The following is a 27848-nucleotide window of genomic DNA, read 5'->3' as shown; positions in this document are numbered from 1 at the left end:
ATTGAGTTGATCTGAGCGTGAAGCCCAATAGCTTGATACAGTTCCAATTAAGTCCGGCTTAGCCAGCTGTGAGACGGGCCGAATTTGAACCAATATATTAAGCCCGAAAAATTTATGGGCCGACATTGAACTTACTAAACTCGATTAAATAAATATTTAATAATTTATTAAATTATTGCTTACTATTTGACATATTTTATAAATATGCATTTTATACAACTATATTAGTTGATAAGAACACTTTATTATTGATTTAAATTTTGAACTTCACAATCATTAAATAATGTTTTGAGTAATATGTGGAATAATTGTTTATTTCAAATAATTTTGAACTTTAAGTAGTTAATTTAAAAGTTGATGAGTTTGTATTATATATTTGTAATTGTTAAATTTATTTTGATAAAATATTTCAAATTTCCAAGAATTGAAAACTAAATAAAATAAAATCGTATATTTATTTTCAAAATTAGGCTTAGTGATAACTAATTCCGAATTTAACCTTTCAAAGTGCAGTAAAATAAATAAAATAATCTCCGCTGCCCTACTTTTTTCCCCTTTTTTAAAAATTTAAACCCAAAGTAACAAACGCATCTCCATTCTCCACATAATTCCCAAATTCAGATTCTTCCGCGCCCTAATTCATGTGAAGTGCCTGTTTAATTTTCAGTTCCCTACTCAATTCACCATCGCCACCGTCTCACTTACCTCCAATCTTTTCTATGGTCGCACGGTTTGGAATCCCGTTAGCAAACTGTTGCGTAATTAGGGTGGGATTTCAGAAACAGCATCGTTTTGCAGTTCAAGAATCGCGCAGCAGGCGAAGTTAAATTGTTTGTTTGAGGGCGGAATTCAATAATAGAAACGTTTTTCCAGTTCAAGGATCGCGTTAGCAGGTAAACTTGGGGTTTATTGGGTGGGGTGGGGTTGTAAATTAGGAAGATTGGACGCCTACTTTTATTGGAATTGCATTACGCAAAACAAATAAGTTGCATCTATTTTTCCCCATGATTATGATGTTTTTTTCTTCTTCTATGTAAATTGCTTTTAAAGAATGAACAAGCATGTCTTTTTGTTACTTCAGTTTTTATGCGTTTGGGATTATCATGTTAACATATTTCAATATTTGATGAAGAAGTATGGAATTTACTGTATTGGTAGTGAGAATTTATGTAGGCTGGTTGGTCAAATGTTCTCAAATTTTATGATCCTCCTATGTGATATTGTTGTGGGAAATAAGTATAGTTTTAAAAAAGAATAGATATTGATTCTGTATGGTCAGTTCAAATTTTGAGGTTTAACTCGTTACCCTCTCTTACATTTGTGGCAGTTATACCAGGACTCTTGCAATTGGTGAAGAAGGAAAACATGATTTATACAGCAATCGACACGTTTTATCTGACAGATGAACAGCTGAAGAACTCACCGTCAAGTAAAGATGGGATTGATGAAGCCACTGAAACTACACTTAGAATCTATGGGTGTGACCTCATACAAGAATGTGGCATACTGCTTAAACTGTATCCTTTTACCAACTGGTCTTATGTTTACTTACTCATCGGTAGTTTGTTGCCTCGAATATTTACTTTATTACTTCTATTATATGTGGTAAATAATTATTTGCTACTTTCTAATGTGCAATTCACTTTTACTTTGCATTTGATTTATTTTTTCCTTATCTACACTGTGCTCAGACCTCAAGCTGTTATGGCAACTGGTCAGGTCTTATTTCATCGTTTCTACTGCAAAAAATCATTTGTCCGGTTTAATGTAAAGGTGTGTTTTGCTGTTAATTTCAATTTTACCCCTTTATTGCGTTTTTACAGCTGCATTTGATAATTTCGTTTAGATTTTACTACCTGGGGATTCATTACCATTTTTTCGTTTGCTTGCAGAGGGTTGCTGCCAGTTGTGTTTGGCTTGCTTCAAAACTTGAAGAAAGTCCTAGGAAAGCAAGACAGGTTCTGATTGTTTTTCACAGGATGGAATGTAGGAGAGAGAATCTGCCCATTGAACATTTGGATACATTTTCCAAGGTTAGCTATGGATTTTGCTATTTTGTTCTAACATGCTCGGCATCATATTTTTAATGAGCTCGAACTATTTTTCAATCATCTGTGAATAAGAATCCATTACGCTCAACTTACTAGTTACATTGTTCTAGGTTGTTTTTGTCCGTTTAAACTCTAAGCATGAACAAGTTTGGGGTGGTGAACTGAACTCTTGTATTTTCTTCTTTAACAGAAATATGTGGATCTAAAGGGAGATTTGATTAGAACAGAAAGACATCTATTAAAAGAGATGGGTTTCATCTGCCATGTTGAGCATCCTCATAAATTTATATCAAATTACCTTGCAACACTGGAAACTCCCCCAGAACTTAGACAAGAAGCATGGAATCTTGCAAATGACAGGTACAATTTATGGGCCTAGTTTTTTGTCTGATAAAACTAGTAGTTGATTATAATCTTTATCAATAGTCTGAAACTGCAATTCATATTTGTACATTAGGATATATCCACGAGTACATACTGATGAGAATTCTTGTTCAACCATTTTTTTACCTTGACAAATTAATATTTTCCATTTAATTGATTTTAGTCTGGACGCACATGATCCTTGTATCTCTTATCCCCAAGTTTTCTAGTCCTTCTATCCTCATCCAGTGATCTTTTTTTTTTGTTGCTTACGAACAGTTTACGCACAACCTTGTGTGTGAGATTTAGAAGTGAGGTTGTGGCTTGTGGCGTCGTGTATGCTGCAGCACGTCGATTTCAAGTACCACTACCTGAAAACCCTCCTTGGTGGAAAGCATTTGATGCAGACAAATCTGGAATTGATGAAGTTTGTAGAGTTTTGGCTCATTTATACAGCCTTCCAAAGGCCCAGTATGTACCTGTATGCAAGGAAGGGGGTTCTTTTGCTACGCCTAATCGAGCCTGGGATTCACCACATCAGTCAGTTTCAAAGGTGAATGCCACATTCTTTGAGTACATTGGTTTTTGGTTTCATAGAGCTATTAGTTTTCTTTACAAAGGAAATTGCAATGATATCCTTGTTAATTTTGTTGTTTCTTGTTCAGGATGGTTTGTTGACAGGACCAATCGCTAATGAAGATGCTAGTGCTGGAAAGGTGTCTTCCGCTGCTGCTATAAACCAGGAAGTTGGAAAGGATGAACTGATTAAAGATGCTCCTGACAAATTGAAGGAGTCGAAGAAAACCGATGATGGATCATTAAGCACGATTAATGGTGGAGAGTCGAGAGAAGAACCTGAGTCAAAATTAGTGTCGGATAATAGAACAGACACTAGTGGAGAAAGGGTCCTTGAGAGAGAGAGAGGCAGAGAAAGGGAAAGAGATAAAACTAAGAGCAGAGACTATGAAAGAGGGCGGGAATCTGATCGGGAAAGAGGAAGGGGAGACACTGAAAGGGACAGGGACAATGTCAAGGAAAGGGGTCATCGTTCGAGGGACAAAGGAAAAGATTCTGGTGAGTACATTTGATTCTTGCATTATTACATGCTCTTCTAATCTTAGCTTAATTTCCTAAACTGACACCTTATTATGTAGGACACATGGAGAAACCTAGACATCATTCATCTCGAGGTATACCTCTTATTAATCACTGTAAACCGTAGGAATAATGTAGGTCAAATGTCTAATTTGTCATCTTTAGCTTATGAAATTATTTTATGAAGCAGATCGTGACTACCGCAGCTCTTCTTATTCATCGAGAGATAAAGACCGCAGGAAACATCATTCGTATGCTTGAACTGAGGCCTTCGTTCGTTTTCGGCTATTCTGCTCCATGATGGTGAGTTGTGTATTACTTGCTTCCATTAAAAAAACGAGTCGTAATCTTGCGTAAAGAAAAGTCTTTAAAATCTTGAAGCCGATATAAAACCTGATATCAGTTTCATGCCTGGGACTTGATTTTGGTTGCCTATGATTCACTGACTCATTATAATTTTTCGTTTCTCGATGTTGCTATATTGCAGGTATCATAATACTTGTGGGCACATACATATACAAGGAGTTGAAATGTGATGCGCATCCATTGAGCGAATGTGGATATGCGGGAGGGAGATTCATTTTTGTTGGCTGTATGTATGACTGAAAATACATAAAAAGTTCAGTGACTGTATTATTATTATTATTATTATTATTATTATTATTATTACACATACTAAATGTTCTTTTTAGTAGTAGTAATCTGAATATTGCAGGTATCGTTTTTGTTGAATGTGAATCAGCAGTGTCCTAAAACTAGGGGCCATCAAGAGATCTATGCAATCTGAAACCTTTTTTATTTTTTATTTTTTTTTTATTTATTAATTGATGTTTGATTTCATGTTCTAAATATTTTTTTTTAACAGAAGATCAGTTACTACGATTTATATGTATTGTTGTGATTAGAGATAAGAATATGAATTAGTAAACAATAAGGCACATGCCTAGAAGGTACGATAATAACATAATACTAGCGGTTTGACCCGGCAAGTTATTGGGGGTACTAAACATCAAACAAAGTCTAATTATTTAACTAACCATTGCCAATCATCCCAACCAAACGAGGCATTAGAGTTTGCCACAAATATATGTAAATTAATTTGGTCCCAAACTAGACAGTGGGATAATAGGCAAGGGTAAACCGAATTCATCCAATCCTCTCCCCACCAGGCACCAACACACACACACACACACACACACCAACCAAATAGAAGTGCATATTTAAGCTGCAAAACGAATAGCAGCTGCAATATAAATTCATGTAGCTTAAAAAAGGTTCATCTGTCCACTACAAGGTGGTTACTACTCGACAGTCAATCAAACGTCATTCCTAGTAAAACACCGTTGAGATTTCTCGAGCTTATTTGTAAGCCATCAACTTCTTGATTTTTCCAATAAATATACAGATTACCAAAAAAACATATGGTGGAAAAAGCTCCCCAAAACACTCTCGGATGTGTGTCCATGCTTTTAACCCAATAAGTTGCGTAAGCAAAGCAAAAAAACGTCACCAGCTAATCAGCCAAATATCACCATGGCTAACTACAAATCTCTAACAGCAACATAGGATTAAAGTGTTTTTTTTCTGGACTACAAAAGATAGAATCAATTCGCATTTTTTCTTAAATAGGATTAAGTCCTCTAGGAGATCTACGGAGTCTAGACATCTCACCTTGAACTCGTTTGAAGCCCGCAAACTTCTTTGGAGTACTCGTTTCCTCAGATGCCATAGATTTACCCTTTTCCTTAGCCGATTTAAGCGGAGAAGAACAGACTCCAATTTTCCCATTTATGTTTGCCATCTTTGCTTTGCTAGGGTAATACAAGTAATCAGGGTTCAAAGGTAGAGAAGCAGGATCCAGTTCGAACGAACCCACCGGCACATCTTCTCTCTCATCGCCACTCATTTTGGTAGACGGCACACAATGCGAGAACTTGTACAGTTCATTCGCCCCTACCCAAAACAAATCAGCCTCTCTTTCACTTGCTCTCTGAAAAAGGCTCACGAATCCAGCAATTCTGTCCAAATAACCAACTTTTAGTCCAGCACCTTCAACGAAATCTGAGACAACCTCGACAATTTCATATTTAAACTCGTCTCTGTGATTCTCAGGGTTCAAACTCCAGCTCGTATCCCAGTTCTTGAAAAGAGCCCAAACTTCGCCTTGCTTTGGGTATATGACTAAAGAACCTCTCTTCTTTCCTTTCTCGATATGTACTTGATGAGAGAACGATAGACGTACCGATGTTTTATCAGTATCGCCGAGCTTAAAACCGCCACAGCCAACCGGCAACTCCTCGTCTACCCATTTTTGAAAAGTTTTATCAATGGGAACAGCTTCTAACCAGGTGATGGTCAATTGGAATGGAGAAGAACGGACCTTCTTCACCTTTGCATAGAATCTTGGCATGCCATCTAATGTGTCGTAACAAGCCCAGAATTGATTAACCTGAAAACGGTTTTCATCTCGCGCCTTCTCAAAGTTGCTAAATTCTGGATCGGGGCATTCTATCTCAATAGCTGCTTTATCGATACGGGAGATATCTTCGTCGGAATCACTATCAATGTGAACTGTATCAACACCAGTGCTCGGCTTGTCGCCAGTTTCTCCTCTCGCCTTACCTTCTTTATTACAGTCAGCATTCTTGTCACGAAAGCTTTCTTTGGGCTGAAAAGTTCCCATTTCTTCAGGTTTCGACTTCGAACAATATGCATTACTAGCGAAACTACTTTGATTGTCATGCTTTGAATCTTCACTAACCACAGCAGCCTTTGGCTCCTTCACACCCGATTCCTTATCTGTGACATGCTGCTTTTTCCGTGGTGATCTCCGTGCAAAACTCTCTTTCACGTTCAGATCTTCCTCATCAAAGTGATTTGTCTCCCTAGATTCATTCAATACCTTCCTATCCCTCTTCCTGCCTTTGTTTCCCACCTGTCCTGCTTCTTTAGAAATTGCATCACCATTCGATGTTTCAACTCCCTTTCCACCATTCATTGAACTGCCATTATGAGTATCTGTTCCTTTGCTTTTCAAATTCCTAGCTATCCTGGCAGCATGTGCCTTATCACTTCCTGTCCGGGCACTTGGTTCTGGTCGAACAGTTTTTGCGCCGGCAAGTCCTTGTGATCCAGCATGTTGTGCTGAAGGTCCTTCATCATTTCGAACACCCGTTTTGCAGTTCCCCTGATTTGGGACGGCCGTTTCTTGGAAAGCAGCACCTCGACTCGGGACAGGTTTAGGAGGCACGCGTTGAGCACCTGGTTGGCTTGACTTGGACCCCACACCTCGAGGTCTTACTTCATACCCCACAAATGCCTTTTCGCATGACGGGCAGCGCAAAGATCTGTTAATAAATTGTCTTAAGTACTGGTATTCGACATGACAAAACGGGCAGCATGTCCAGAACACTTCTTGACTGGTAGAGGAGGTTGACTGAGTTGATTGATGTTGATTCGGATTGGTAAAGCCATTAGGAACTTTGGTTTGGGCACCATTTTGATTGCTAACATTAGAACTTCTGTTAATGTGGTGAACTGTTGAATTTGCTGGACCAGATCTACTCAAAACCCTGACCTTAGCGTCGTATAAAGATTTTTTTGCGGGGTCCGACAGAACTGCGTTGGCTTCGCAAATCAACTTGAAAGCACTCTCTGCACCAGGAAATCGGTTCTTGTCAGGATGGAGAGTTAGTGCTAGCCGACGATATTGTTTCTTGATCATTGACTCGTCAGCCAACTTTTCAACTTGAAGGATCCCATACCAGTCCTTTTCAGATCCCAAAAGCCCTTTTTCTGATGAACAGTGAACTGTGCAGATGCTTAACAGCTGAGCAATATTGTCCAGTTCTGGGTAGAGAGCCTGCGCTTTCATAGCAATCTTTTGAGCACCTTTGAAATCATTATTTTCCATTTTCTTCTCCGCGAGTTCTTTGGCCCGGATAGCCTCGTCTTTGTTGCATTCCATTGCTAATATACCAGTACGGAAGTTGACAAAGAATTTGTGAATCCTCCTCTTCTGCAGTCACATTATCCCACAAAAGTTATCCACAAGTCTACGTTTAGTCAATTACAAGCAAGCCAAAAAAAAAAAGGTACAGGCTGCATTCCTATGCTATTATAAAGAGAAACAAACATTGCAAGTTTAAAAGGATGATTTAACATACCGCGTTATCGCTAAGAATATGATTCTTGACTGGATTGGCCAAGCAGCACAGAGCTCTTGGCCTTCAAAAGAAAAACTTTTTTGCACCTCAAAACCAAAAGTATGATAGTAGAACCATCAATAACCAAAGATTCAACCGCGCTCCATAAACCTGACAAAGAAAATGTAAAATTCATCAAAAGTTAAAAACTTAAAAACTTTATAAATCAGCGCATTCAAAAAATCTCAATCTTGTAGTTCAGTGACCGGACACGTGTCGACGAAAATGAATAATAAAAAGAAACCTTAAACGAATAAAGTAGTTTTAGTCGTCTGTTCAAATGTAAGACTTCCGGTTCTCCATCAAACACTTGTCCAATTAAAGCTTATCCCGTTCATATTATATCTCCCAACAAAAGTATATATATTCTACGCAGGATGATACGGGAACGCAAACACAATGATATGCCGCACTGTGCGGAAAGCGACATGAATCAAACAGGAAAATAAAGATTTTTCACTCAGAGAAATGCTAATGGAAGTAAAATAGAGAAAGATATATATGTATATGTAAGCAAACAACAAACGTGTTTCTGACCAAGAAGGTAACAACATTACTGAAATTCCATAAAACACAGGCACAAAAATATCAATAATCAGCATATAAAGCATATGAATCATGACATTATTAAACTTAAAGACTATTCTAAAAATAGCAGTAATAAATGAATAATAATCAAGTTTCCGTTACATTCCTCTAAATCCCCAAAGACTAAGGGCAAAGCTTTAGACCTAAAATATGGGGGTAAAAAGCATACAAATGACAAAAGTGGAGTGGAATTACCAAAATATAAAATTGCAAATCAAAGGAGAAAAAACCCTAGAAACAACCAACACTAAAAAACCCACAAGCACAAACCCGATAAATCAGTACAAACAGAAAAAGGCAAAATCGAGAATTTTCGAACTTAAAAACCACGCGCACAAATGTGAAATGCAGACTTAGATCAAACAAAAAAAAAAAGACACATGCAGAGATGGATACGCACCTTGCGTCGGTCCACACTCCACAGAAAAGAGAAGCAGCGGCGAGAAAATGTACGCCAAAAATTGAGAGTGAAAAGCTTTTTTTTTTTTTTTTTTTTTGCTGAAAGTTTAATCAATGGAGATTTGGTACAAAAAGAGGGGGGAAGATAAAAGGGAGGGAAAGGAAAGAGTGAATGTTTTTGGGGGGGAGCAGTGGAGAAGAAAGGGTGGGCAGATTTCAGACCCTCAATTCCTCTGTAATTCCATTTGCCCCTCTGAAGTTTTTCAACTTGCAATGGTGAACAAAAAAAAAAAGGGTTTTTGGTGATTTAAAAGTGGGCCAAGTTTGATTTTGGATCAATTTGATTGGGTAGGCCCAATGGGCCTTGGATTGTTATAGTTATGAATTATGGTGATTACTCGTGGTAACTGACGCGGGAACCAAATTCAACTCACTCTAGTTAGATTGAGGCTATCAGAAACGGTCGCACGTCTGAGTTATTCGATTTTGAATTCCCTAATCTTCAATAGGATATGTAAAAGCTTGTCGCTTTCATTACATTGTGTTGACGCCAAATTTCGAGCATATGAATTTGAAGAAAACCGAGCATTTTTTTATAAAGATTGACATCAATTTTATTCCATATTTTTTTTAGTTAGGAAATCTTTTAGATCACAAGGGTGTTTGGCTAAGCTTATTTTAAACAGCTGATAAGCTCTCACGTCTTATAAGATATTTTAAGAGCTCATAAGTTGTTACATCTTATTTTTAAGATTAATTTTTAGAGTGTTCGGATAATAAGCTTCTTTCCTATTTTTACTCATTCTAAGATCTTAAATAAAAATGTGGGGTAGAGATACTTATTTAAAAAGATCTTATTTGCTCTCCAACAGCTTATTTTTTTTTAAATTAAGATCTTTTTAAAAAAAAAATTACCAAACACTTTGGAAGAGCTTATAAGCTCTAAAACATCTTATAAACTCCTTTTAACATTTTATAAGCTTAGCCAAACACCTTCCATATCTTGTAGAGATTTTATTGTATATGACTTTATTTATTTTCTTATATTTGTTCTAGATAATGAAATATTGTAAAAAAATTATGATTATCTAAATTTAGATTGTATAGATGATGAAAGATTTTATTTCTTTGTGATTGATTCTTTAGGTTTAGGTTAGGTTTACTGAGCATATTTTTCGTGTATATATAAGCCCTATGATTCATCCAAAAAACTTAGGCTATGTTTGGTAACGTTTTCAAATTATTTTAACACTTTCCCCAAAATAAAAATTATTTTTCTACACTATTTTCAAAAACTTTCCCCAAAACAAATTCAAATATTTCTCTCTCTTACAAACATGATTTGACCGCTACAGTGAAAATTGTCTTCACTAAAATACAAAATCAAATCACTTTAACTTTTAAATTCTTCTTCCAAAATACATTTTCCCAACACCTTTCAGACATGATTTGACTTGCTACAGTACAAATTATCTCATCTCAAAATATAAACAAACTTTATTTAATTTTCAAATTCTTCTCCCAAAACATTTTTCTCCAAAATAAAATGGAAATAGAAGCCCAAAAGCTTACCAAACATAGCCTTAGAGTTTTTATTGAAAAATGTATCTCATATCGAAGGTTTTGCAGGGTGTAATCTCTACAACAGTCATGGAATGACGTTGTCGGAACATTGGAGGGAGTTCTGTGTGCGGATGGAAGAACTGTTACGATTAAGACAAAGAGTTCGACTTGTGCTCAAGAACGACGAATATATGGAGTCTCTAGTATTTTTAATAAGTATTATTATTGTGCACTTAAATTTAAACTAGTAATCTCTTGTTTCCAATCCTCGTGAATATAAGGAACATTTATATCCTAACCACTTTATATCGTGTGTCATTTAACTTATGGTCATTCATTGTCGGGTTTATAGTACAAATTTGGTGAACATACACCCTTCTCTAAGTCAACCCGAAAACTTATATGCAACGACCCGTTTTATTCTCCACAAATTCTTTAGTCGGACGATCTCTATAGCTACTTACTTGAAATGGTTCGTCGGCTATCAACAGTTAAATGAAATTTCAAATTCCGACAACCTTACCAATTAAATGCATTTATTTTCAAAACCCACACCGGCACACTTCATGCCCTAAAAAATTGTAAGGAATACGAATCGCGAGTTGCACCTTGATAGTGAAACCGTAGAAGTTTGTTAACTGATAAAAAATATAAGGAATTAGATTTCAAATATTTGTGCTTGATTCACATAATTATTCCATTCCTAAACTCATTTCTTTCTTGAGTTCATCCGCCATAATTTCTTTAAGTATGAAGGTTAATGGTTTTATCTTTTTGGTCTTTTTTGGACTTTTTTAATTTTGAGTTGGTTAAATTGTGCAACTAAATAAATATTGGGGAGCAAATAGAAATATCAAAAGATGTGGTACAAAAGAGATACGGGGTACTATATTTTGAATTAAAGCAGCAATTATATAATATTTATAGGTCTGTTCTGATGTGACAAGGTAGAAAGGATAGGGTGGACTTGGTACATATTTGGACTTTTTTAAGGGCATAATTGTCATACACTGCTCAGGTATTAAACTTTCAAAAAAAATACTATTTTTATTTTTTATGATATACCGAGTCAAATCGCTGTTCAATAATTCAAATATTTTAAATAGCAGATTTAAGGAATATTTTACGAGTTTTACATTGAAGAGTGATTAGAGTATTTTTCTTTTTTAAAACATGCAATTTTCATTAAAAAATGGTGATTCCAGTTTACTCAAAGTACGACGGTCGACCAAGGGAATGAATGATATTACAGACTTATACGGAAAGAAAATGCAGATTTACAAGTGTCATATAGCGGCTAGCGTAAATGTACAAATTCAAATGTCAAATGTGCAATAAAACTCGACCCAAAATTGCATGCCCCTAACCCCCTTTACATGAAATCATAAGCAGTGCATTTTCTTCGGCACCCCCGGGTTTTTTTTTTTTTTTTTTCCCCTTTTTTTTGGGGAGGGGTATTGGTATTCTGAGGATTTATTCTCCGGGGATGAAGATCTTCTTACCTTGCACTAGCTTTTCGATTCATCAAGTCATGATAGTATAGCAGCAAACACATAGGTTGACCGACGATGCAGAAAAAACACCAGAACATCATATTGCCCACCTGGCAGAAAATTAAAGAACACGAGGTTATTCTTTTTGCTTAAAAGGGACTACAAAATTGATCATTTGAACTTTCAAAGAGCATTTTACGAGAAACGGAACAAGTAAATCGGGAGCAGCAAATTGCTACTAGATTTTTCCTTGTAATAATGCTAATGAATCATCTTTCCAACTAAGTTTAGTAAATTAACCACTTAAACAAAGAGAAGCACGTGGGAGAAAGTAAATGGGGGCAGGAAGAACTTCAAATCGTCCCTTTGCATGCGATCAATTTTACACCATAAATCATTTTCTGTATACATTTTTTTGACTTCCTAGTCCAAGATGAGAAAATCGAGGCGATAAAAGAAGCAAGAAACAGAAAAGCAAATAAAAACACGCACACCAATTTAATTAACTTCAAATGAAGAAATTAATCAACTAAATAAATGTGAAGCAAATAGAAAGCTTACCATCGAGTTTTGGAATTTGTTTTGCAAGTAATTAGTCACAATTACAAGAGGGACCTGTTCAGAGACAAATTCAAGGACCGGTTAGAAGCCATTTTTGACACTTTTAATGGTCGATGAAATATACATCAATTTAGAAAGGTCAATCCTTCTTCATGCCAGTGTTATGGTCACTGTAATTCAAAATTGATTACAGAGACAAAAATGTTTAGAGAAGAGGTAAAAGTAGATATTTTCTTGAACCTTACTTTTCTTACCCAAAAAAGTTAAAACTTTTAATGGTCACTATTAAACACTGACTAAGAAACTCTGATGGTCTAAAGGATCAGTAAGGCCTGCATGTTTGACATTTACTCCATAACTGCACAGAGTTCATTTACGAATGTACAGCATCGTGCATTATGGGACTTAGTATTGAATAAAAGTTCAAGATTATTTGCATATTCATGGGATAAAGTATGTTGATTTAATCATCCATGTAGAGGTAAACATTTTAGTTCAGAATAAACAGTGAAACTGTGAAATGTAGATCTTTCTGTTTTTATAGGCCAAGGAGTGTGATATTGCCAAATCACGTTGTTGTTTAAATACTTATTTATCTCATCAGTTTCTTCACCACAATCAAGTTTCAACATTATCGGAAATGAGGTTCTACAATGGAAACTGAATATCATTAGTGGACATACTAAAGGGAAACAGAATATGTAAATGCCCTAAAAACATGGATATCATTACAGCATAATTGGAAACTAGATTGTGCAGTGACTGAAATTGTCGTACCTGAAACATGATACCAATGAACGCCCAAAGCTTGAATATGTGACAAGGGACGGCAATACACAGCTATTAAACAAACAGAACTCGGATTATATATTGAAAAGCTAGGCTCAAGAGAAAAGGCAGTTCTTGAGTTTCATTAATCTCTGTGACAATAGCAGAGAGATAGAAAAGGATAAGGTGGCATCGTACCTCGTGGAAAATAGCAGACACAAGGAATGCAACCAAAACTGCAATTCCCTGCATCAGAAACCAATGGGCAATCAGTAACCAAAAAAATTGCAAGAGGAGACAAACAATCTGTAAACTGCCTACAAATGCAACTAATCAATTGATTGCACTTTGAAAGTGCAAACAAGCAATATTTACAAGCAATATATAGTGAGGGATGTGATAAGCACTGCCTCACCCTATAATCAAGGTTTGGTATATATCATATATTGATAATTAGGTCATACAACCAAAATCCAAAAAGTATCACACCAGTAAAGGAAGTTCGAGAAGAGCACTTCTAAATATCAATCTTCTAAATATTCCAAAAGAATCCAAACCCCTCAAACAGGGGCCAAATAGATAAAAAGCTGTGAGCGGTTCTCCAAACAAAAGTGGGTTCAGGAAGTAGGAAAGAAACAAGCCAATTTGATTGGAAAATCAATAAAATTGTTGAATTCCAGCTTCACTAAGGATCTTGTAAAAGACTTCACATTAACAGCTTAACAATTAAGTACATTACAATGTAAAAATACCTTCGATATCCCATTCCGCAAGCATGGAAAGTATATATGCCGGACCATCCATTTATGAACGGGCTGCAATTAACAAGGTTTTCTATCAATGCATAGTGAAACCAAGCAACTGCAGAAAAAACAGAGAACTCATAAACGGTAGCAAAACCCAAGTTTGATCTATTTCCTACATGGAACCTTGAACAGCTTGACCGTCACATAACCTGTACATATGAACTATAAGCAATTTTCTCAACTCCTTTTCTCCTCAGCAAACACGTACACTGCCATTCTAAGAACTAGTTGCAGCAATTGACACATAAAATTACAACTTCTACTATCTCCTACTGCTTAATTTTTCCTCATCATTGAATTCTTTTCTCCATTCTAAAGTACCTTATACTCTAACCAATTTACATACAAACATTCATATCGTGGCTTGTTTTATTGTCACAACTCTCAAGGTAGTCATTGGGTCCATGTAGGGATCTAAATTAAAATAATCAATAGTATCAAATTTCAACAGTGAATCTGTTTTAACACATCAAGTGTAAAGCTTCTAGAGATGAATTTAGTTCCTTAACAAATTCTTTAGAACAAATTCAAATGAATCAATCTCCGAATAGCTTAACTTACCATATTCCACATTCTCCAATACTGATGACAGCAACAGCAGTTATCCCATCAAAATACAATACGAAGGAGACAGAAAGTTTGTCAGCCACAAACCGCATTCTAATAACAAAAATTAGCAAACTCACAATATCAGTTGATAATACTCTACCTCCTCAACTGTTCTTGCATTCCACCAGTCCTTATAGAATTCACGATCGCCAAAGCATAGAAGTTCAGCAAGTATATTTAGCCTATATCACAGAACTGCATGTAAGTATAATCAGCGAGACAATCAAAAGGACGAAAAAATTTAAGTTGAAAACCTAGTTGCCTTTTCATAAAGATGCTCCAAAATTGAAGGTTTTTTTTTGGTCAATTATGCTGGCATTATGCAAGAAAAACCTATATTAAGAAGGCAAGAATAAGCTCTGCCCTAAGGCAATCAGGATTGTTTTTTTAATCCATAGGCAATCAGGAATGTGAGTTTCAGGCTTCTGCATTAGTTCTTTTGATATTGTTGGACAAAACCAAAAAAATGTGTGCATGAAACTCAATCTGAGATGAAAATCAATTTATTCACCCAGTTATCCTTGGAAAACTTCTATAATTCATATAAATTACCTGGTGGTGCAGATTCAGCTAAATGTGCAGATAAATTGAATTTTAAATATCATTTGTAATTGTATTTTTCCATATTTACAATCGAATGTATTTGGCATTTTGCATGCTGCAGTAAAAATCTAAATCCAATATATGTCAGAACTCTTTCCTAGACCACCAAACTACCTAGCAACTATCCAGATATGCATTTATTGCATACCAACAAGCGACGGATGCCTAAATGAACATATTTCAGAGGGGAGGACAGACAGAGCTATATAGATGCAATAATGCTTCTGGACGTGAACACAAAGCAAAAATAACGAGACATGCCAATAATATTCCATAAACTTGAGAAGAAGAGAAAATACCAGAGGTGGAAAAAACAATAAAACATGCAGAGCCACACATATAGATTTGGAACTGAAAGCTTCAAGACCCTCTCAATTGCATATAGAAAGTCTCCTTTCAATGGATGTTGCGAATTTTGCACGATTGGGTTAATATACTGCATAATAGAGCAAACTATAAAAGCCTAGTTCACATTAGAGCAAGGAAAACCATTACAATGAGGAAGAAATGACACATCACCTGCTCTACAATAAATCCCATGAACCCTGAAAATATTACTAGTTTAATGAGTTGTCGAAAAACCCAGCCCTTTCGAATGCACGCTGTACGTGGATAGCTTGGCTGCAAACAACCAAATTTACTTTGTCAAGATATAAAGACTTCGAATCAAATTCTTAAAGAATACGGTGCAATACTAGCACCATTTTACATAATGAAGAACTTTGACAACAGGTTAATGAAGTGCAACTGCGTCAGAGTACAAGCACTTGGCAATTAAACAGTACACTCTACAGTTCCAAATGGCATCTTCACCATCATGTTCATTAGTATGCAATATTATAACATGCACGCTAAAAAAATATGAGCATTTCCAAGGGACAAAAATCATAAACGTACTGTACTTAGTTTATTTGCCTTGGCAGTTTTACCTGATCAAAGAGAATATGTTTCCCAAATAACCTCCATACATGAACTCATTTAGACAATACACACCACAAGCATATTAGATAAAGATACATGAGAAATGTTCGCAGAAATGTATGAACCTAGCAGGCCTATGATTCAATGAGATTGAAATATCCATCAGAGTATACTTTTTACTTCATGCATAAATGCTTCTTACAACAATAAACCACACATGCAAATACATAACTCCTCTCTGAATCGCACATTTCATCAGATATGCTCTTTATGCAGCATCACCACACGTTTATGTTCAAGAATATAAATAAGTATGTCAGAATTATGAATATTTCCCATGGAAGCTTTAGATCAGCCATACTTATACAAGAAACTGTATGTGATGTCTGTACTGCTAAATTATAGGGGCCTGTGTACCTGGTAACATAACGTCGGCGCAACCATGAAGTATGCGAGACTCTGAAAGCTAACATCATAAGAGTACTCCATGTTCCAGTAACTGCATAAAGCTTCCCACTGACATCATATAAGAAGCTTGTTAATTTGAAATATTATGAACTTCTTACATTATCAACAAAATTACAAATAAAAATATTTAATCACATGCATCTGTGCTCATGAGTCACTGTGTCGTTGCTGCTTCTACATTTATTTCTTTTCTTTTTCTTTTTCTTTTTTCTCTTTTGTAGGGTTGGGGCTGCTTAAATTGCCAAAGGAATAGGCTCAGTGGTGAAAGGCTTTCCTCTCCTTCCAGTCACTAGGGAACAAGCTTTCAATCGCATTAAACTATAAAGCTAATTATCCAACTAGTACTCGCCACGTCAACTTAAAATAATATTAAATAAATACCAGCAATTGAAAACATATTCTTTCGCATTACCTTATCAAGTGATTTTGAGAGTACCCTCAAATCATAATTTGTATGCGCGTAGGAAACCAACTTCAACCACACAATGCAAGCAAAGAGCATTAAAGTGACACCCGATAGAACAGCAGAATCACACCTGCGCAATTCCAAAGTCAGAAATATTGCATAAAGTTGTAAATACAGTCCAAAAAGATACACCCAACCAATAGAACTGCTTCAGTTATCTTCTTCAGGTATCTTTCAGAAAACATTATTAAACAATTGTCTTAAAAATCATAATAATTAAAATAACTTCTTCTTAGTAGTCAAGACATACCTAAGAATGACAACAACTGGATACAGGATTGATGTTGTTGTTATTATAACATGAAGAAAGACTGCAACCTGCAAAATTGAAATGAAATTGTATTTCGTATATGAAATTTCATTCTGGTGGACTTTTAAGCACAACGGTTACAGTCACAAGCTTAATTTGTGTTCATAATGGTAAGGATAATAAATAACAACGAAATAACAAAAATGAAATAACAAAAATGAAATAACAACAGGAGAATGCACACCATTAACTTGAGGAACACTTGGCTGGCAGGATAATTCTAATTCAACAGAAATAGATATATTTTCACAACAGAATAGATAAATAAACAGATATAACAAGAGTACAAAAGTCTGTAAGGACCAAACTATTTAAATCAGCTGATTTTAAACCCAAAATCAAGGCAAACGATATTACCATTCCGATAGACATGCACTAGTCCATAAATATCTATAGTTGATACCAGTATACAACAAGTTCATTGAAGTTGATTCTTAGGTCAGTATTAAGGAAAAACTTTTCAATCAGTAGGCTAACCTTCAACGAGTATATATTAGAGGTAACACAAATATCAATAATCATGGAACTAAATATCCATAAAATTCATGACAACGTAGCCCATACAAGAACTATTTCCCTTTCAGTATCTCTAGTAAAATTTGATGCTACTCTAGTGTAAGTTGCCGAGATGTCTGATTTATATCTTATTAACAAAGGATAGGCCACCTGCAACCTTAATTCGACAAAAGATACATCTGTTTACATTACATATGAGTACAGTTTCAAAACATCCACTTAACATGATCATAGTTGAATCTCCACATTGGTTTTCAAGGGGATTACTACTAAGAGAGTAGGCAGACCACAATCATTCAATCGTGCCTGTGTGAGAGTTGGAAAAAAAAAGGAAGTTTGACTGTTACTCACCCATTCAGGTATACTCTTTTGTTTCACCAACTTCTCGACAAGAAACGCAGCAAGGGGGAAGATTGGGAGACTTAGACTGAAAAAAATAATGTTGAGATTTGTGATTAGATAATTTTTGTTGACATTATTGTGGTCATACCATACTAAGATGACAAATGTCCAGGATGTAATTACCAACACATGAACAGTGGCCAATCCCTAAGTGATTTAGGACCAAACCAAAAGCCTACTTTAATCAGCCAGCCGTACTGCAAGTCAAAGACAATATTAGATACCATGTAGCAGTATACTAAACACATTTTATTCAAAAAGTGACGATAAACATGCATCAAAGATAACTCATGATTTTTGTAACTAGCTAATTTGAGATACTAACAGCACTCTACTGTAGTTATATCAGTTATATCGCTATTTATACAGATACAAAAGATTCATGCAGGCATAACAGACGCACCTTCATCAAATTTTCAATGATTAGTCTGCTATTTACAGCAACAAGCACTACTATACAGAGGTTGAAGAGACCTGCATGACTCTGCAACAAGAAAACAATAAGTTATGAACATCAGATACTTGTCAGGCAAACTAACACCCCCAAAAGTATTTGCTAGTTGATGGTGCACCAGAAATTTGTTGGATCCTCCCAAACAAAGCGCAACATCTCCAAATTACAACAGTTAAAAGCAAGTACAACCCGTACGTTTACTTTGCTCCCTGAGTGTCTTACGTCCAACTATAAAAATCTCACACTGCCCATTAATCCCCAGAGGAATAAAAGTGGTAAAAAAAATATATATATAAGCACAAATAACCGCAATCTAAATCACTATTGTTTCAATCTTTCAATAAGTTGCCAACTTTGAGTATTTTTTAAAACCTAATCTCCCAGAGGTCACTTCAGGAATACTGCAACTTGTCTCTTCTTGTACAAATATCCATTACAAGACCAACCACAGAAACAGTTGCTCTAGATGTCTTCACCGTGCCAACTCTGGATTTTTTTGGATTTGCTATTTCCGGAAAGTATCCTCAACATTCTTCAGTAGGACCATAAAACAAATGCAGCATGTCGATGTTATCTTGCCTCATTCAAATTCTTACCAACTGATGGCATCAATGGTGCAACTCGAGCTAGTTAATTCTAAGATCGAAACAGGAGAAAAGTACGAATGCTAATAAATAAATAACAGACTAAGTAAAACAAGATGCTTCTAGGAATTCATCACCAGATTCCCGGTGAGAGTAAAAAGCTTCATTTAATATTCACAAATTCTGGAGATGTATACACGTAAATAAACGTTGATGAAACCTAAAAAGAACTGCGAATGCGAACCTACCTGCTTAAAGATAGCGTCGGAACTGAGAGGGCTCTCCTTGTTTTTGCGGTGAGCTGGCGCCGACGGCCTGTACGCGAATTTTATCGACGAGGCATCACCTCCTTTGCCGCCGTCACCACTTTCTCCGTTCTCCTTCACTTTGTCCTCTTTCTCCTTGCCGAAGCTCAATCCTTCACTTGCGGATTCCGACTCCTGCTCTTCATTAGCAGATTCCACCGCTCCTCCGCCTAGATTCCCGATCAAATTGGCCTCATTCTGATCATTCTCAGCGTCGTTTATGGCGCTCTCGGTCTCGATAGAGTTGGAATCGGAGTCCAGCAGAGGCTCCACTGACCTCGCGCTTGGTCGGCGGCGAATAGTAGCGGCGCGCTCGTGGCCGTGGCCGTGGCCGTTATCGGTACTGGACGACGTTGTGTCAAGGCTCTGCGGCGAGTCCAGGATCGCCATCAAACCAGCACACAGAGAGAGAATTGAAGAACGAATTCCAGAAGAAGAGCGAACGCAGAATCGTAGTTCTAGAGAGAGATGGAGATACAGATTCACACAAATGATAGCACGGATTCAAATTATTCAATTCAACAATACATACACATATACATACACATTTGTTCTAGTCTAGATAAAAAGGGGAAATAAAATAATAATAATAATTGAATAGTTAAAGGTTTAGGCGGTTTGCTTAGTCGATTTGGTATGTGCTTAATCCAACTTTGGAAGATTCTGATTTTGGCATATCATCAATCATTAAATAATTTCCAATTACAAGTACATTATTTTTTTAATTTTTTTTTTTAGTTTATTCTATGGTCTACTTTTTTTATGATCATATTAATTAATGTCAATATATTTGCATTGAGTCATAAGTGGTGGTCCACACAAATTGAGTATCTCCCAAAATATTATTTTTGTACAATTTTTTTAGGGTAAATTCCACTTTACCCCATTGTACTCTGCCCAAGAACCACTTTACCCCCTCGTACTCTTAATTTTGTCGATTTACCCCCTTGTAACAATTTTCCAATACAACCCTCTTCGTCAACTTTTTTCGATTTTGACTATGACGCCATTTGGTCAAGAGTCAAAATATTGACGTAAATATTGAATTTTTTCGATTTTGACTCTCGAGATTAGAAAAGAGAAAGTTTCACACATTCATATATTTTTTTCTTTGCACTGGGTGGAATCGATCAATTTTTGGGTCTTGATTTTTACTAAGTTAGGGGTTCAATTTGGGGATATCATGGAAGGGGAAGTGGTGGGAGAAGAAGAAATGACAATATTGACGGAGGAGAAACGACGCGTTATAGGCAGTGGCAATTTTGTAATTTACAGAGTTGACAAAATGGCGTTAGAGTCAAAATTGACAAAATTTGAAGGAAATGGCTTTATTGGGAAATTGTACAAGTACAAGGGGGTAAACCGATAAAATTGAGAGTACGAGGGGTAAAGTGACTCTCAGGTAGAGTACGAGGGGGTAAAGTGGAATTTACCCATTTTTTTATTAAATAGTTTTGTAGGGGATGATCTAGCAGTTGGACCACGGGAGTTTGTATCAATAGAAGCGAGCGTAATTAACGTCTTTCGTATCGTTTGCAAATCAATAATACAATAATTTCGATTTATCAAGTGCATTTATATGATCGTCCGTTGGTTCATTCGTTATAAAAACAATGTAGATCCTAAAAGAAATAAAAATAATTCGAATAAAAAAAAAAGTTCCTAATAAATCCTAAAAGAAAACCGACAAATAGTAGTTGTCTAAATATGACCAACTTAAACATCAACTTTTGTCATGAAAATGACCACTTTAAATTGAAAACATCAATTGGAAAAAAATCCCAACTTTGGAATATATATTTTTCCAATTTATTAAAATTTCATCTATTTATTTATTTATTTCAAATTTTTATATTGAAATGGAAATTATATATGAGATTTTCGATTTTCAATCTAATTTTAATCTATGAAAATAATTACAACAATTACATGTTTACAAACAAATATATTTTAATCTTCATGTTATTACATTCTGACTTCTGTATCTATATTATACCGTTACATGTTGGTAAGATATATGATTTCTTTTAATAATTTTGCCAATTCAAATAAGAAAATCCGATTTAGAACATTTTACTTGGAATAAAAAGGAAATGAATCTAACTTTTAATTATTCATTTATTATAATAATTTGAGTAATTTGATAATTTTACTATAGAATATAAAAAAATAAAAATAATACTACAAGAAATGCGTTAGAGGAAAAGAGAGGTCAAAGTCAAAGATTGGTATATAATTGGTTGAATGTGCTGCCCAAAGCCTTGAAAAAGCTCGATTCATTTTCCCAGTCTGCACTCTGCATGTATATCAGGATTCAGGCGGCGGTGGCCTGGCCGGAGACTAGTGGTGGAAGTTGTGCCGGCATAATTCCCAGCCCCTTGGGATATTAATAAATGTCTTATTCCCCCCCCCCCCCCCCCCCCCCTCCCTCTCTCTATTTTTCTTTCATGTTTATTTCTCTCTTTTATTAATATAATTGAGATTTATGTTTTTAAGATTTTTATGAAAATATAAATAAGGGTTTTGACTCGAAAATCCCTTTTGGTTAGTTTCATATACTAGACAGTCCTCAAATGGTAGCGTGTGTATGTGCGGAGCTATGACGCGAAAAGGGAGCAGAGGTTGAGCATGATATTTTTTGTCGTAATTTTGAGGAAGTATCGAACATGTTTGGGAATTATTGTTATATTTTGGGACGATGAATATATAGATAAAATAGAGAAGAAAAAAACCGCAAAATCGTTTAATGAAGGGCATCCCAGACATTTCGGGTGGAATTATCTATGTATGATACTCAGCAAAAGGGATTTACGAGCTAAAACGCCATATAAATAAGGCAACGAATATATGCAAGACTAAAATTACTAAGTGCAAGACCTTACTTGATACAAGACCAAAATATAAATAAATTTACTAAGAGCAAGATTGAAAATTGCAAATATAACCCCAATATTGATTTTGATACTATTCATTCAAATTAGACATAATTACTATTGCAAGACCAAAAAGAAAAAAAATAAAGGAGAAATTGAAAAACGAGAGAGAGGGATGCTGTAGGGGAAGAAGAGAAGAACACAAGACGAGAAGAATTGTCGCCGCCCATCCACCGCCGAAGAATTGCCGCCGCCCAACCACGGGTGCTTGAAAAGGAAGAGAAAAAGAATATGGAGGAAGGAGGAAAGAAGAAGGAGGAGGAGAAGAAGAAGAAGAAGAAGAAGAAGAAGAAGAAGAAGAAGAAGAAGAAGAAGAAGAAGAAGAAGAAGAAGAAGAAGAAGAAGAAGAAGAAGAAGAAGAAAATTCGACCTGTACATGTTGATTTTTTGGCGAAAAATCGACATGTAGATGTCGATTTTTTGCTAAAAAATCAACATCGAAATGTCGAATTTTGTGACAAAATTCGACATGTCAATGTCGAATTTTGACTGTGCGAATTTTCTTTTTGAAAACTTAAAAATCGATCACCTAACTATAAAAAATTAAAAATACATTCATTCATAGTTTGTTTTCTATTTTTTCTATACAATTCTCCATATTGATGTCTCGTGACTCCATAATGTTATCATTTACATGTTTTAGTAAGATTTGATGGTTTGAGGATTTTTAAAGAAGATGAAGATTTTTTTTTTTTTTTTTTTTGAAGAATTTGAGTGAAATGGGTTTTGCTTGTGTGGTCTTGCACAAAGGAAGTTGTGGAATTTTGTAATTGTGGATTGTAACACCCCACCTTTTCAAAACCCGAAAACCCTAAAACCCGGGAATAATATTTCTAACTCGAGAACCCTAGAATAATATTAATACGTAATAGGAATTATAGACATTACGTGAATTTAATTATGTGACTTACGTGAATAATTACGTGCGTTATTATATGTGTGATTTATATGATTTAAATTTTCGTAAATTAAAATTTTAGGAATTTCGTGAATTACGTGACTTATGTGAATAAATTGCGTATCTTATTTATTTGGTAAATTAATCGAAACTTTCTAAATTATATGGATTATGTATATATATTTATACGTACATACATGCACATGCATATACATACCTATACATGTACTACTACATGCAATATATACATATGTTTGAGTATATGATCGAAGGTGTGTGTATGTGTGTGTGTGTGTGTCCGGATTGTGTGTGTGTGGTATTTATGCAAGTTGTGTTTATTTTAAATAAAATAATTAGTGAATAAGTGTGCATGTCTTTACACTTGGCACGCCCTAATCATTTGTATAATCCCACACTCAAAGTAACCCAAAAGACACTCTCATTTCTCCTTCTTCTTCCACATACACCTATTGCTTCTCTTCTCCATTTCTCTCCACCGAAGCAAATCACCACCACCATCGGCCTCTCCTCTCTCCACTACCTCACCTCATATTTACAAAGAAATTCCCAAAATAAAATGAGAGTTCCTTATTTAACACTTGCCTTAGACTACTCCAAGAACACCATCAAGACCACTTGCCTTCTTTCGGGAGATCACAACTCCTCCCTCCTTGAAGCTCACACCATTTCATTCACAATCAAGGTAGTTGGACTTCGGTGCTTGAAAGCCTCTCTTCCTTCGGTTATTTTCTTTCTTCAATTTTAAGGTAAGAAATTTTGATTTCTTGCTGCAATTAAAGGGCATCAATAGTATTGAAAAGGTTTTCATAAAATTTTAAAAGATTGGGAATGATTTCGAAAATTTAGGGTTTTTTGGAAAAAAATGAAAAATGAGTGTTTCTTGTTAATTTCTTGTTCTTGCATGCATCATCTATGTTGATAGTGGGTAGATACAACTTTTATTGGCCAAAAGCATTAAAATTTTCGGATTTCAAAAAGGGGTTTCAAGAAAAATGAATTTTTGAATTTTATGTGGTTGCATGTGTAGATCTTCGAAAGTTTTGGGTCAAATCTGTAATTTTGGTAAATTCAGTCCTAAAAGTGTTTTCAAAACTGTTTTCTAGCATTTATTGAACAAAAATGTCGGATTTAAGGAGATTTTGTAAGAAAAATTGAATTTTGAAATTCTAGTAGGCTTGCATGTGTAGATCTAGAGATTTTGGGGTAAAATGTGTAATTTCCGAAATTTCTGCATAAAGTAACTTTTCAACTTCATTTTCTGCATCTAGTAAAGTGAAATTTCCGATTTGTTAGGGGTTTTCATGAAAAAGTGGAAATTGAACTTCTAGTGTGGTTGCATGTATAAATTTTGAAACTTTTGGGTCAAAACTGCAATTTCCGAAAATTCTCTCATTTTTAAAGTTTGGATCTGTTTTCCAGCTAGTACTAAATAAGAAAAAGTTTTATTTACCAAGTTTTTAAATCAATTAAAGTTATATTAGAGTTTTGGATTTTTAAATTGAAAAAGGGATTTTCCTAGTTTTTAATTTCAAGAAAATTCGAAACTTTGTAAAAGTTTAAAATAATTTCAGAATCTGAAATTTGGATCAGTTAGGAGTTCTAGGATTTAATTTGGGAATTTTTGAAATTGGTTTGCTATTATTTCAAAAATTAGGACAATTTGCATGTCATTTATATATGTTTTGTGCCTTAATGTTTATGTTTTGATTTAATGGTTATGACTTATGAGTGATGAGTTTTGGTATTTTTTTACTTTTTAATTGCTGCTGGATGTGGTTTAATGGCTGTGAGAGGTTATTGAAATGGATTATTACATCGAAGTTGTAATAAGTTCATTAAATGAGATGTGAGAAAGGGGTATTTGTGTTTAAGCATGGTTTGATGTTAAATAGTGAAGTTTAATGTGTTGGCTGCATGTGTGTGCAGTGGCGTATCTAGTATGGTGCAAGGGTGTGCAGCTGCACACCCTTGATTTAAAAAAAAAAATATTTCCTATATATTTAGATATTATATAACTGTAAATGTAAAAATGGTAAACGTGATGCTGTAGTTGAACTGGTGGAGTGCTTCCCCCATTTTGTAGAGGTGCCGAGTTCGACACCCTGCGCTGCCCTCCCTATGCCTTTTTAATTGTATTAATCAGATTAATTTTTAACTATCCTGCCTATGCCTTTTTATATATGTATTAACTAGAGTTCGACTTTCGAAATTGACTTTTATCCTATTACATATAAATATTTCAGTTGTTTTTTACATTTTAAAAATTTTCTAATGAAATATATATTTTGCTCTTTGCAACTTTAATTTTTTTTATCCCTCCTTCATCATTTTCGCAAATTTTTCTCTCTAAACATTTTCTTAATTATTCCAAAATTCTTCACTTAGCTATTTTCTAAATTTCCAACTATGTGGGTATTTTTTTATTTCAAAAAATCAAAATCCGTTAATAAAATACTTGTTTTGCTTTACAACTTTAATTTATTTCCTGCTCCTTTAATATTTTCATCAATTTTCTGTTTAAATATTTCCTAAATTATCCCAAAATTTGCAAATAATCTTTTTCAATTTGAAGTTATTACATATTTTTATTGTTTCATGTATATAGTATTAAAAAAAAAAATCGGGGGCGCTGCCCCTGAACCCCCGTAAATTTTACTCAACCATTATATATTTTTTTAAATATTTTTAATTTCGAACACCCTTGACAAAAATTCTGGATTCGCCACTGCGTGTGTGTGCTGAAAAATGTGTGAATATGTGTGTGCTGATTGTGCATGGTGAGTGTGCCGTGTGTGGTTGTGTGTTTATATGTGTGAATTTGGGATTTTTGCCCAATTTACAAATATGTGGTAAATTGTAAGGTTTGTGTGCTTTTGAGGCACTTGATTGATATTTGTGATGTCATGTGTGGGTTATAGCATTATTTCGAAAAGTTGCATTAAATGATTTTTATTTGAAAGATTAATGGAATATCGGGTAATAAACACCTCGGATATAGTGGGCCGGTATCCAACTAGGATGATGTGTGTAGTGGTTTGATTCCACTTAGTGAAAACGGGCTCGTAACAGGTTTATTATCCAGGTACAGAAATTAATCTTTCACGGATCCGATAAACGAAAAATGTGTTTTTCATGGTTTTCACAAAAAGGGCATTTTAGTCATTTTGCATGATTACGTGAATTTGTGTTAAATGATGTGTTTTCGTGAGTCACGTAATGTTATCGAATATCTGGTGTTGTTGTACGAAACGTGGGTAAGAATGGATATATAATATTATATATTATGTATAACGTATTTTCAAAGTTCGATATTTGATCGGATTTCTTACTGAGCTTTATAGCTCATATAGATTTCTTTTAATTGCAGGTAGTAGTAATCCTCAACCGGGATGGATCGAGTAGTGGATCGAGGTCTTGCCCGGAATTTTTGGAAGACGTACGAGGACCTATGAACGATGCCATATTTTGGGTTTCTTTTGGTGATGTAATATAAAAAATGTAACATTTTCTTTTCGTACCTTTTGAACTCATTTTCGTTATGAATCGTACTTAATCCCTACTATAATATAGTAAGTTTCGTAATTTGCTATTTTCATGCCTCCGTTAGTGATTTCTGAATTATTCACCAAAATAACCTTTTTAAACTCTGATTTCTCCTCGAACCGAAAACCGATAGTGATACTGTAGCACTCGAACAAAAAAAAAAAAAAAAACCTCCCCTCGAAACTTTTTTCCAAACGAAATCTTTATTCGGCTAAAGTAACATAAGAAAAGTTTTTCTTGAAAGTGCAAAGTTTTCAGTACTCAAAAGAAGATATTTTTGAAAATTGCATTTTCGCCTCACTCCAATGTTTCAATATTTACAAAGAGATCCTTTGCTTCCGGTAGTTCAATGATTATTCCGATAAACCGGTACAAAGAGATCCTTCGCCTCACTCTAAGTAATTTTTGTGATTGCATATAGTCGCTGCCTATAAATAATCCAAAAGTATTAGGATTATTCAAATATAAAAACTATTTGTTAAGTGGAGTACCGTTGACTTTTTGTTGATGTATGTATAAAGTAAGGGCCCATTAAGAAATGATATTCAGAGTAGTGGGCCGACCCAAACCACTTTGGCCCAGATATAAAATATTGAAATGTACTCTTAATTTCAATAATGAACTTAGTAATTAAATTGCAACAAAATTATTCTAACTGCAGTTGAAATAACAGTGTGCTCGATGGCTGTCAATGAGTCGAAACGACTCGTGAGGATAATGGGTTGTTTCGAAAAAAACACGACTCGTGAGGATAATGGGTTGTTTCGACAAAAACTTCGATTACATGTTCATGAGCTCAAGAGCCGGTTCGCGAGTTTTTTAATTTTTAATTTTATTTTGTTGCTAAAATAAATAATATCTATAATACAATTAATCTTTATTATAAAAATTAGTAAACGCCAATTCATTTTTTTTTAATTTCA

At 35.0% G+C, this 27848-nt stretch overlaps 3 protein-coding genes and 1 long non-coding RNA gene across 8 annotated transcripts; 2 read left to right on the top strand and 2 right to left on the bottom strand.

The window, feature by feature from the left end:
* Positions 1-569: 569 nt before the first annotated feature.
* LOC105969092 (cyclin-L1-1) lies at positions 570-4314 on the top strand. Of its 2 annotated transcripts, none has more exons than XM_012993827.2 (10): positions 570-893; positions 1328-1517; positions 1692-1773; positions 1893-2033; positions 2242-2411; positions 2694-2967; positions 3080-3488; positions 3569-3604; positions 3700-3812; positions 3997-4314. In XM_012993827.2, exons 2-9 carry the CDS (start codon positions 1366-1368, stop codon positions 3768-3770), a joined length of 1335 nt encoding a protein of 444 aa, XP_012849281.1. In that variant the 5' UTR covers positions 570-893; positions 1328-1365; the 3' UTR covers positions 3771-3812; positions 3997-4314. The 2 variants fall into 2 exon arrangements, with proteins under 2 accessions (XP_012849281.1, XP_088681084.1); XM_088824958.1 differs by having other exon boundaries at positions 756-893; positions 1337-1517.
* A 544-nt stretch (positions 4315-4858) lies between these two features.
* On the bottom strand, positions 4859-10596 carry LOC105968954 (uncharacterized). Of its 3 annotated transcripts, none has more exons than XM_088824954.1 (3): positions 10274-10596; positions 7676-7825; positions 4859-7527 (listed from the first exon to the last, which is right to left on the bottom strand). In XM_088824954.1, exon 3 carries the CDS (start codon positions 7474-7476, stop codon positions 5131-5133), a length of 2346 nt encoding a protein of 781 aa, XP_088681080.1. In that variant the 5' UTR covers positions 7477-7527; positions 7676-7825; positions 10274-10596; the 3' UTR covers positions 4859-5130. The 3 variants fall into 3 exon arrangements, with proteins under 3 accessions (XP_088681080.1, XP_088681082.1, XP_012849119.2); XM_088824956.1 differs by having other exon boundaries at positions 7676-8702; positions 10194-10415; XM_012993665.2 differs by lacking the exon at positions 10274-10596 and adding an exon at positions 8703-8979.
* An 824-nt stretch (positions 10597-11420) lies between these two features.
* Positions 11421-20206, bottom strand: TAG1 (membrane bound O-acyl transferase (MBOAT) family protein). Of its 2 annotated transcripts, none has more exons than XR_016033743.1 (16): positions 19474-20185; positions 18591-18671; positions 18311-18384; positions 18137-18212; positions 17210-17277; positions 16906-17029; positions 16443-16541; positions 15624-15725; positions 15404-15540; positions 14602-14683; positions 14454-14474; positions 13839-13947; positions 13285-13332; positions 13096-13158; positions 12319-12372; positions 11421-11867 (listed from the first exon to the last, which is right to left on the bottom strand). XR_016033743.1 is itself a non-coding variant. In XM_012993626.2 (16 exons), exons 1-16 carry the CDS (start codon positions 19918-19920, stop codon positions 11763-11765), a joined length of 1644 nt encoding a protein of 547 aa, XP_012849080.1. In that variant the 5' UTR covers positions 19921-20206; the 3' UTR covers positions 11421-11762. The 2 variants fall into 2 exon arrangements, 1 of the variants encoding a protein (XP_012849080.1); XM_012993626.2 differs by having other exon boundaries at positions 13839-13901; positions 19474-20206.
* Positions 20207-24064: 3858 nt separating this feature from the next.
* Positions 24065-26971, top strand: LOC148767360 (uncharacterized). The gene is made up of 2 exons (XR_016034105.1): positions 24065-24128; positions 26750-26971. It is a non-coding gene; the product is annotated as an uncharacterized LOC148767360 (long non-coding RNA).
* The last annotated feature ends 877 nt before the right edge of the window (positions 26972-27848 follow it).

Source organism: Erythranthe guttata, chromosome 10 (genome assembly GCF_056151865.1).
Source record: "Erythranthe guttata isolate IM_541 chromosome 10, IM_541, whole genome shotgun sequence".
Taxonomy (NCBI): domain Eukaryota; kingdom Viridiplantae; phylum Streptophyta; class Magnoliopsida; order Lamiales; family Phrymaceae; genus Erythranthe; species Erythranthe guttata.
Note: the sequence above shows the minus strand (reverse complement) of the source record. Positions and strands in the feature narration are given on the sequence as shown.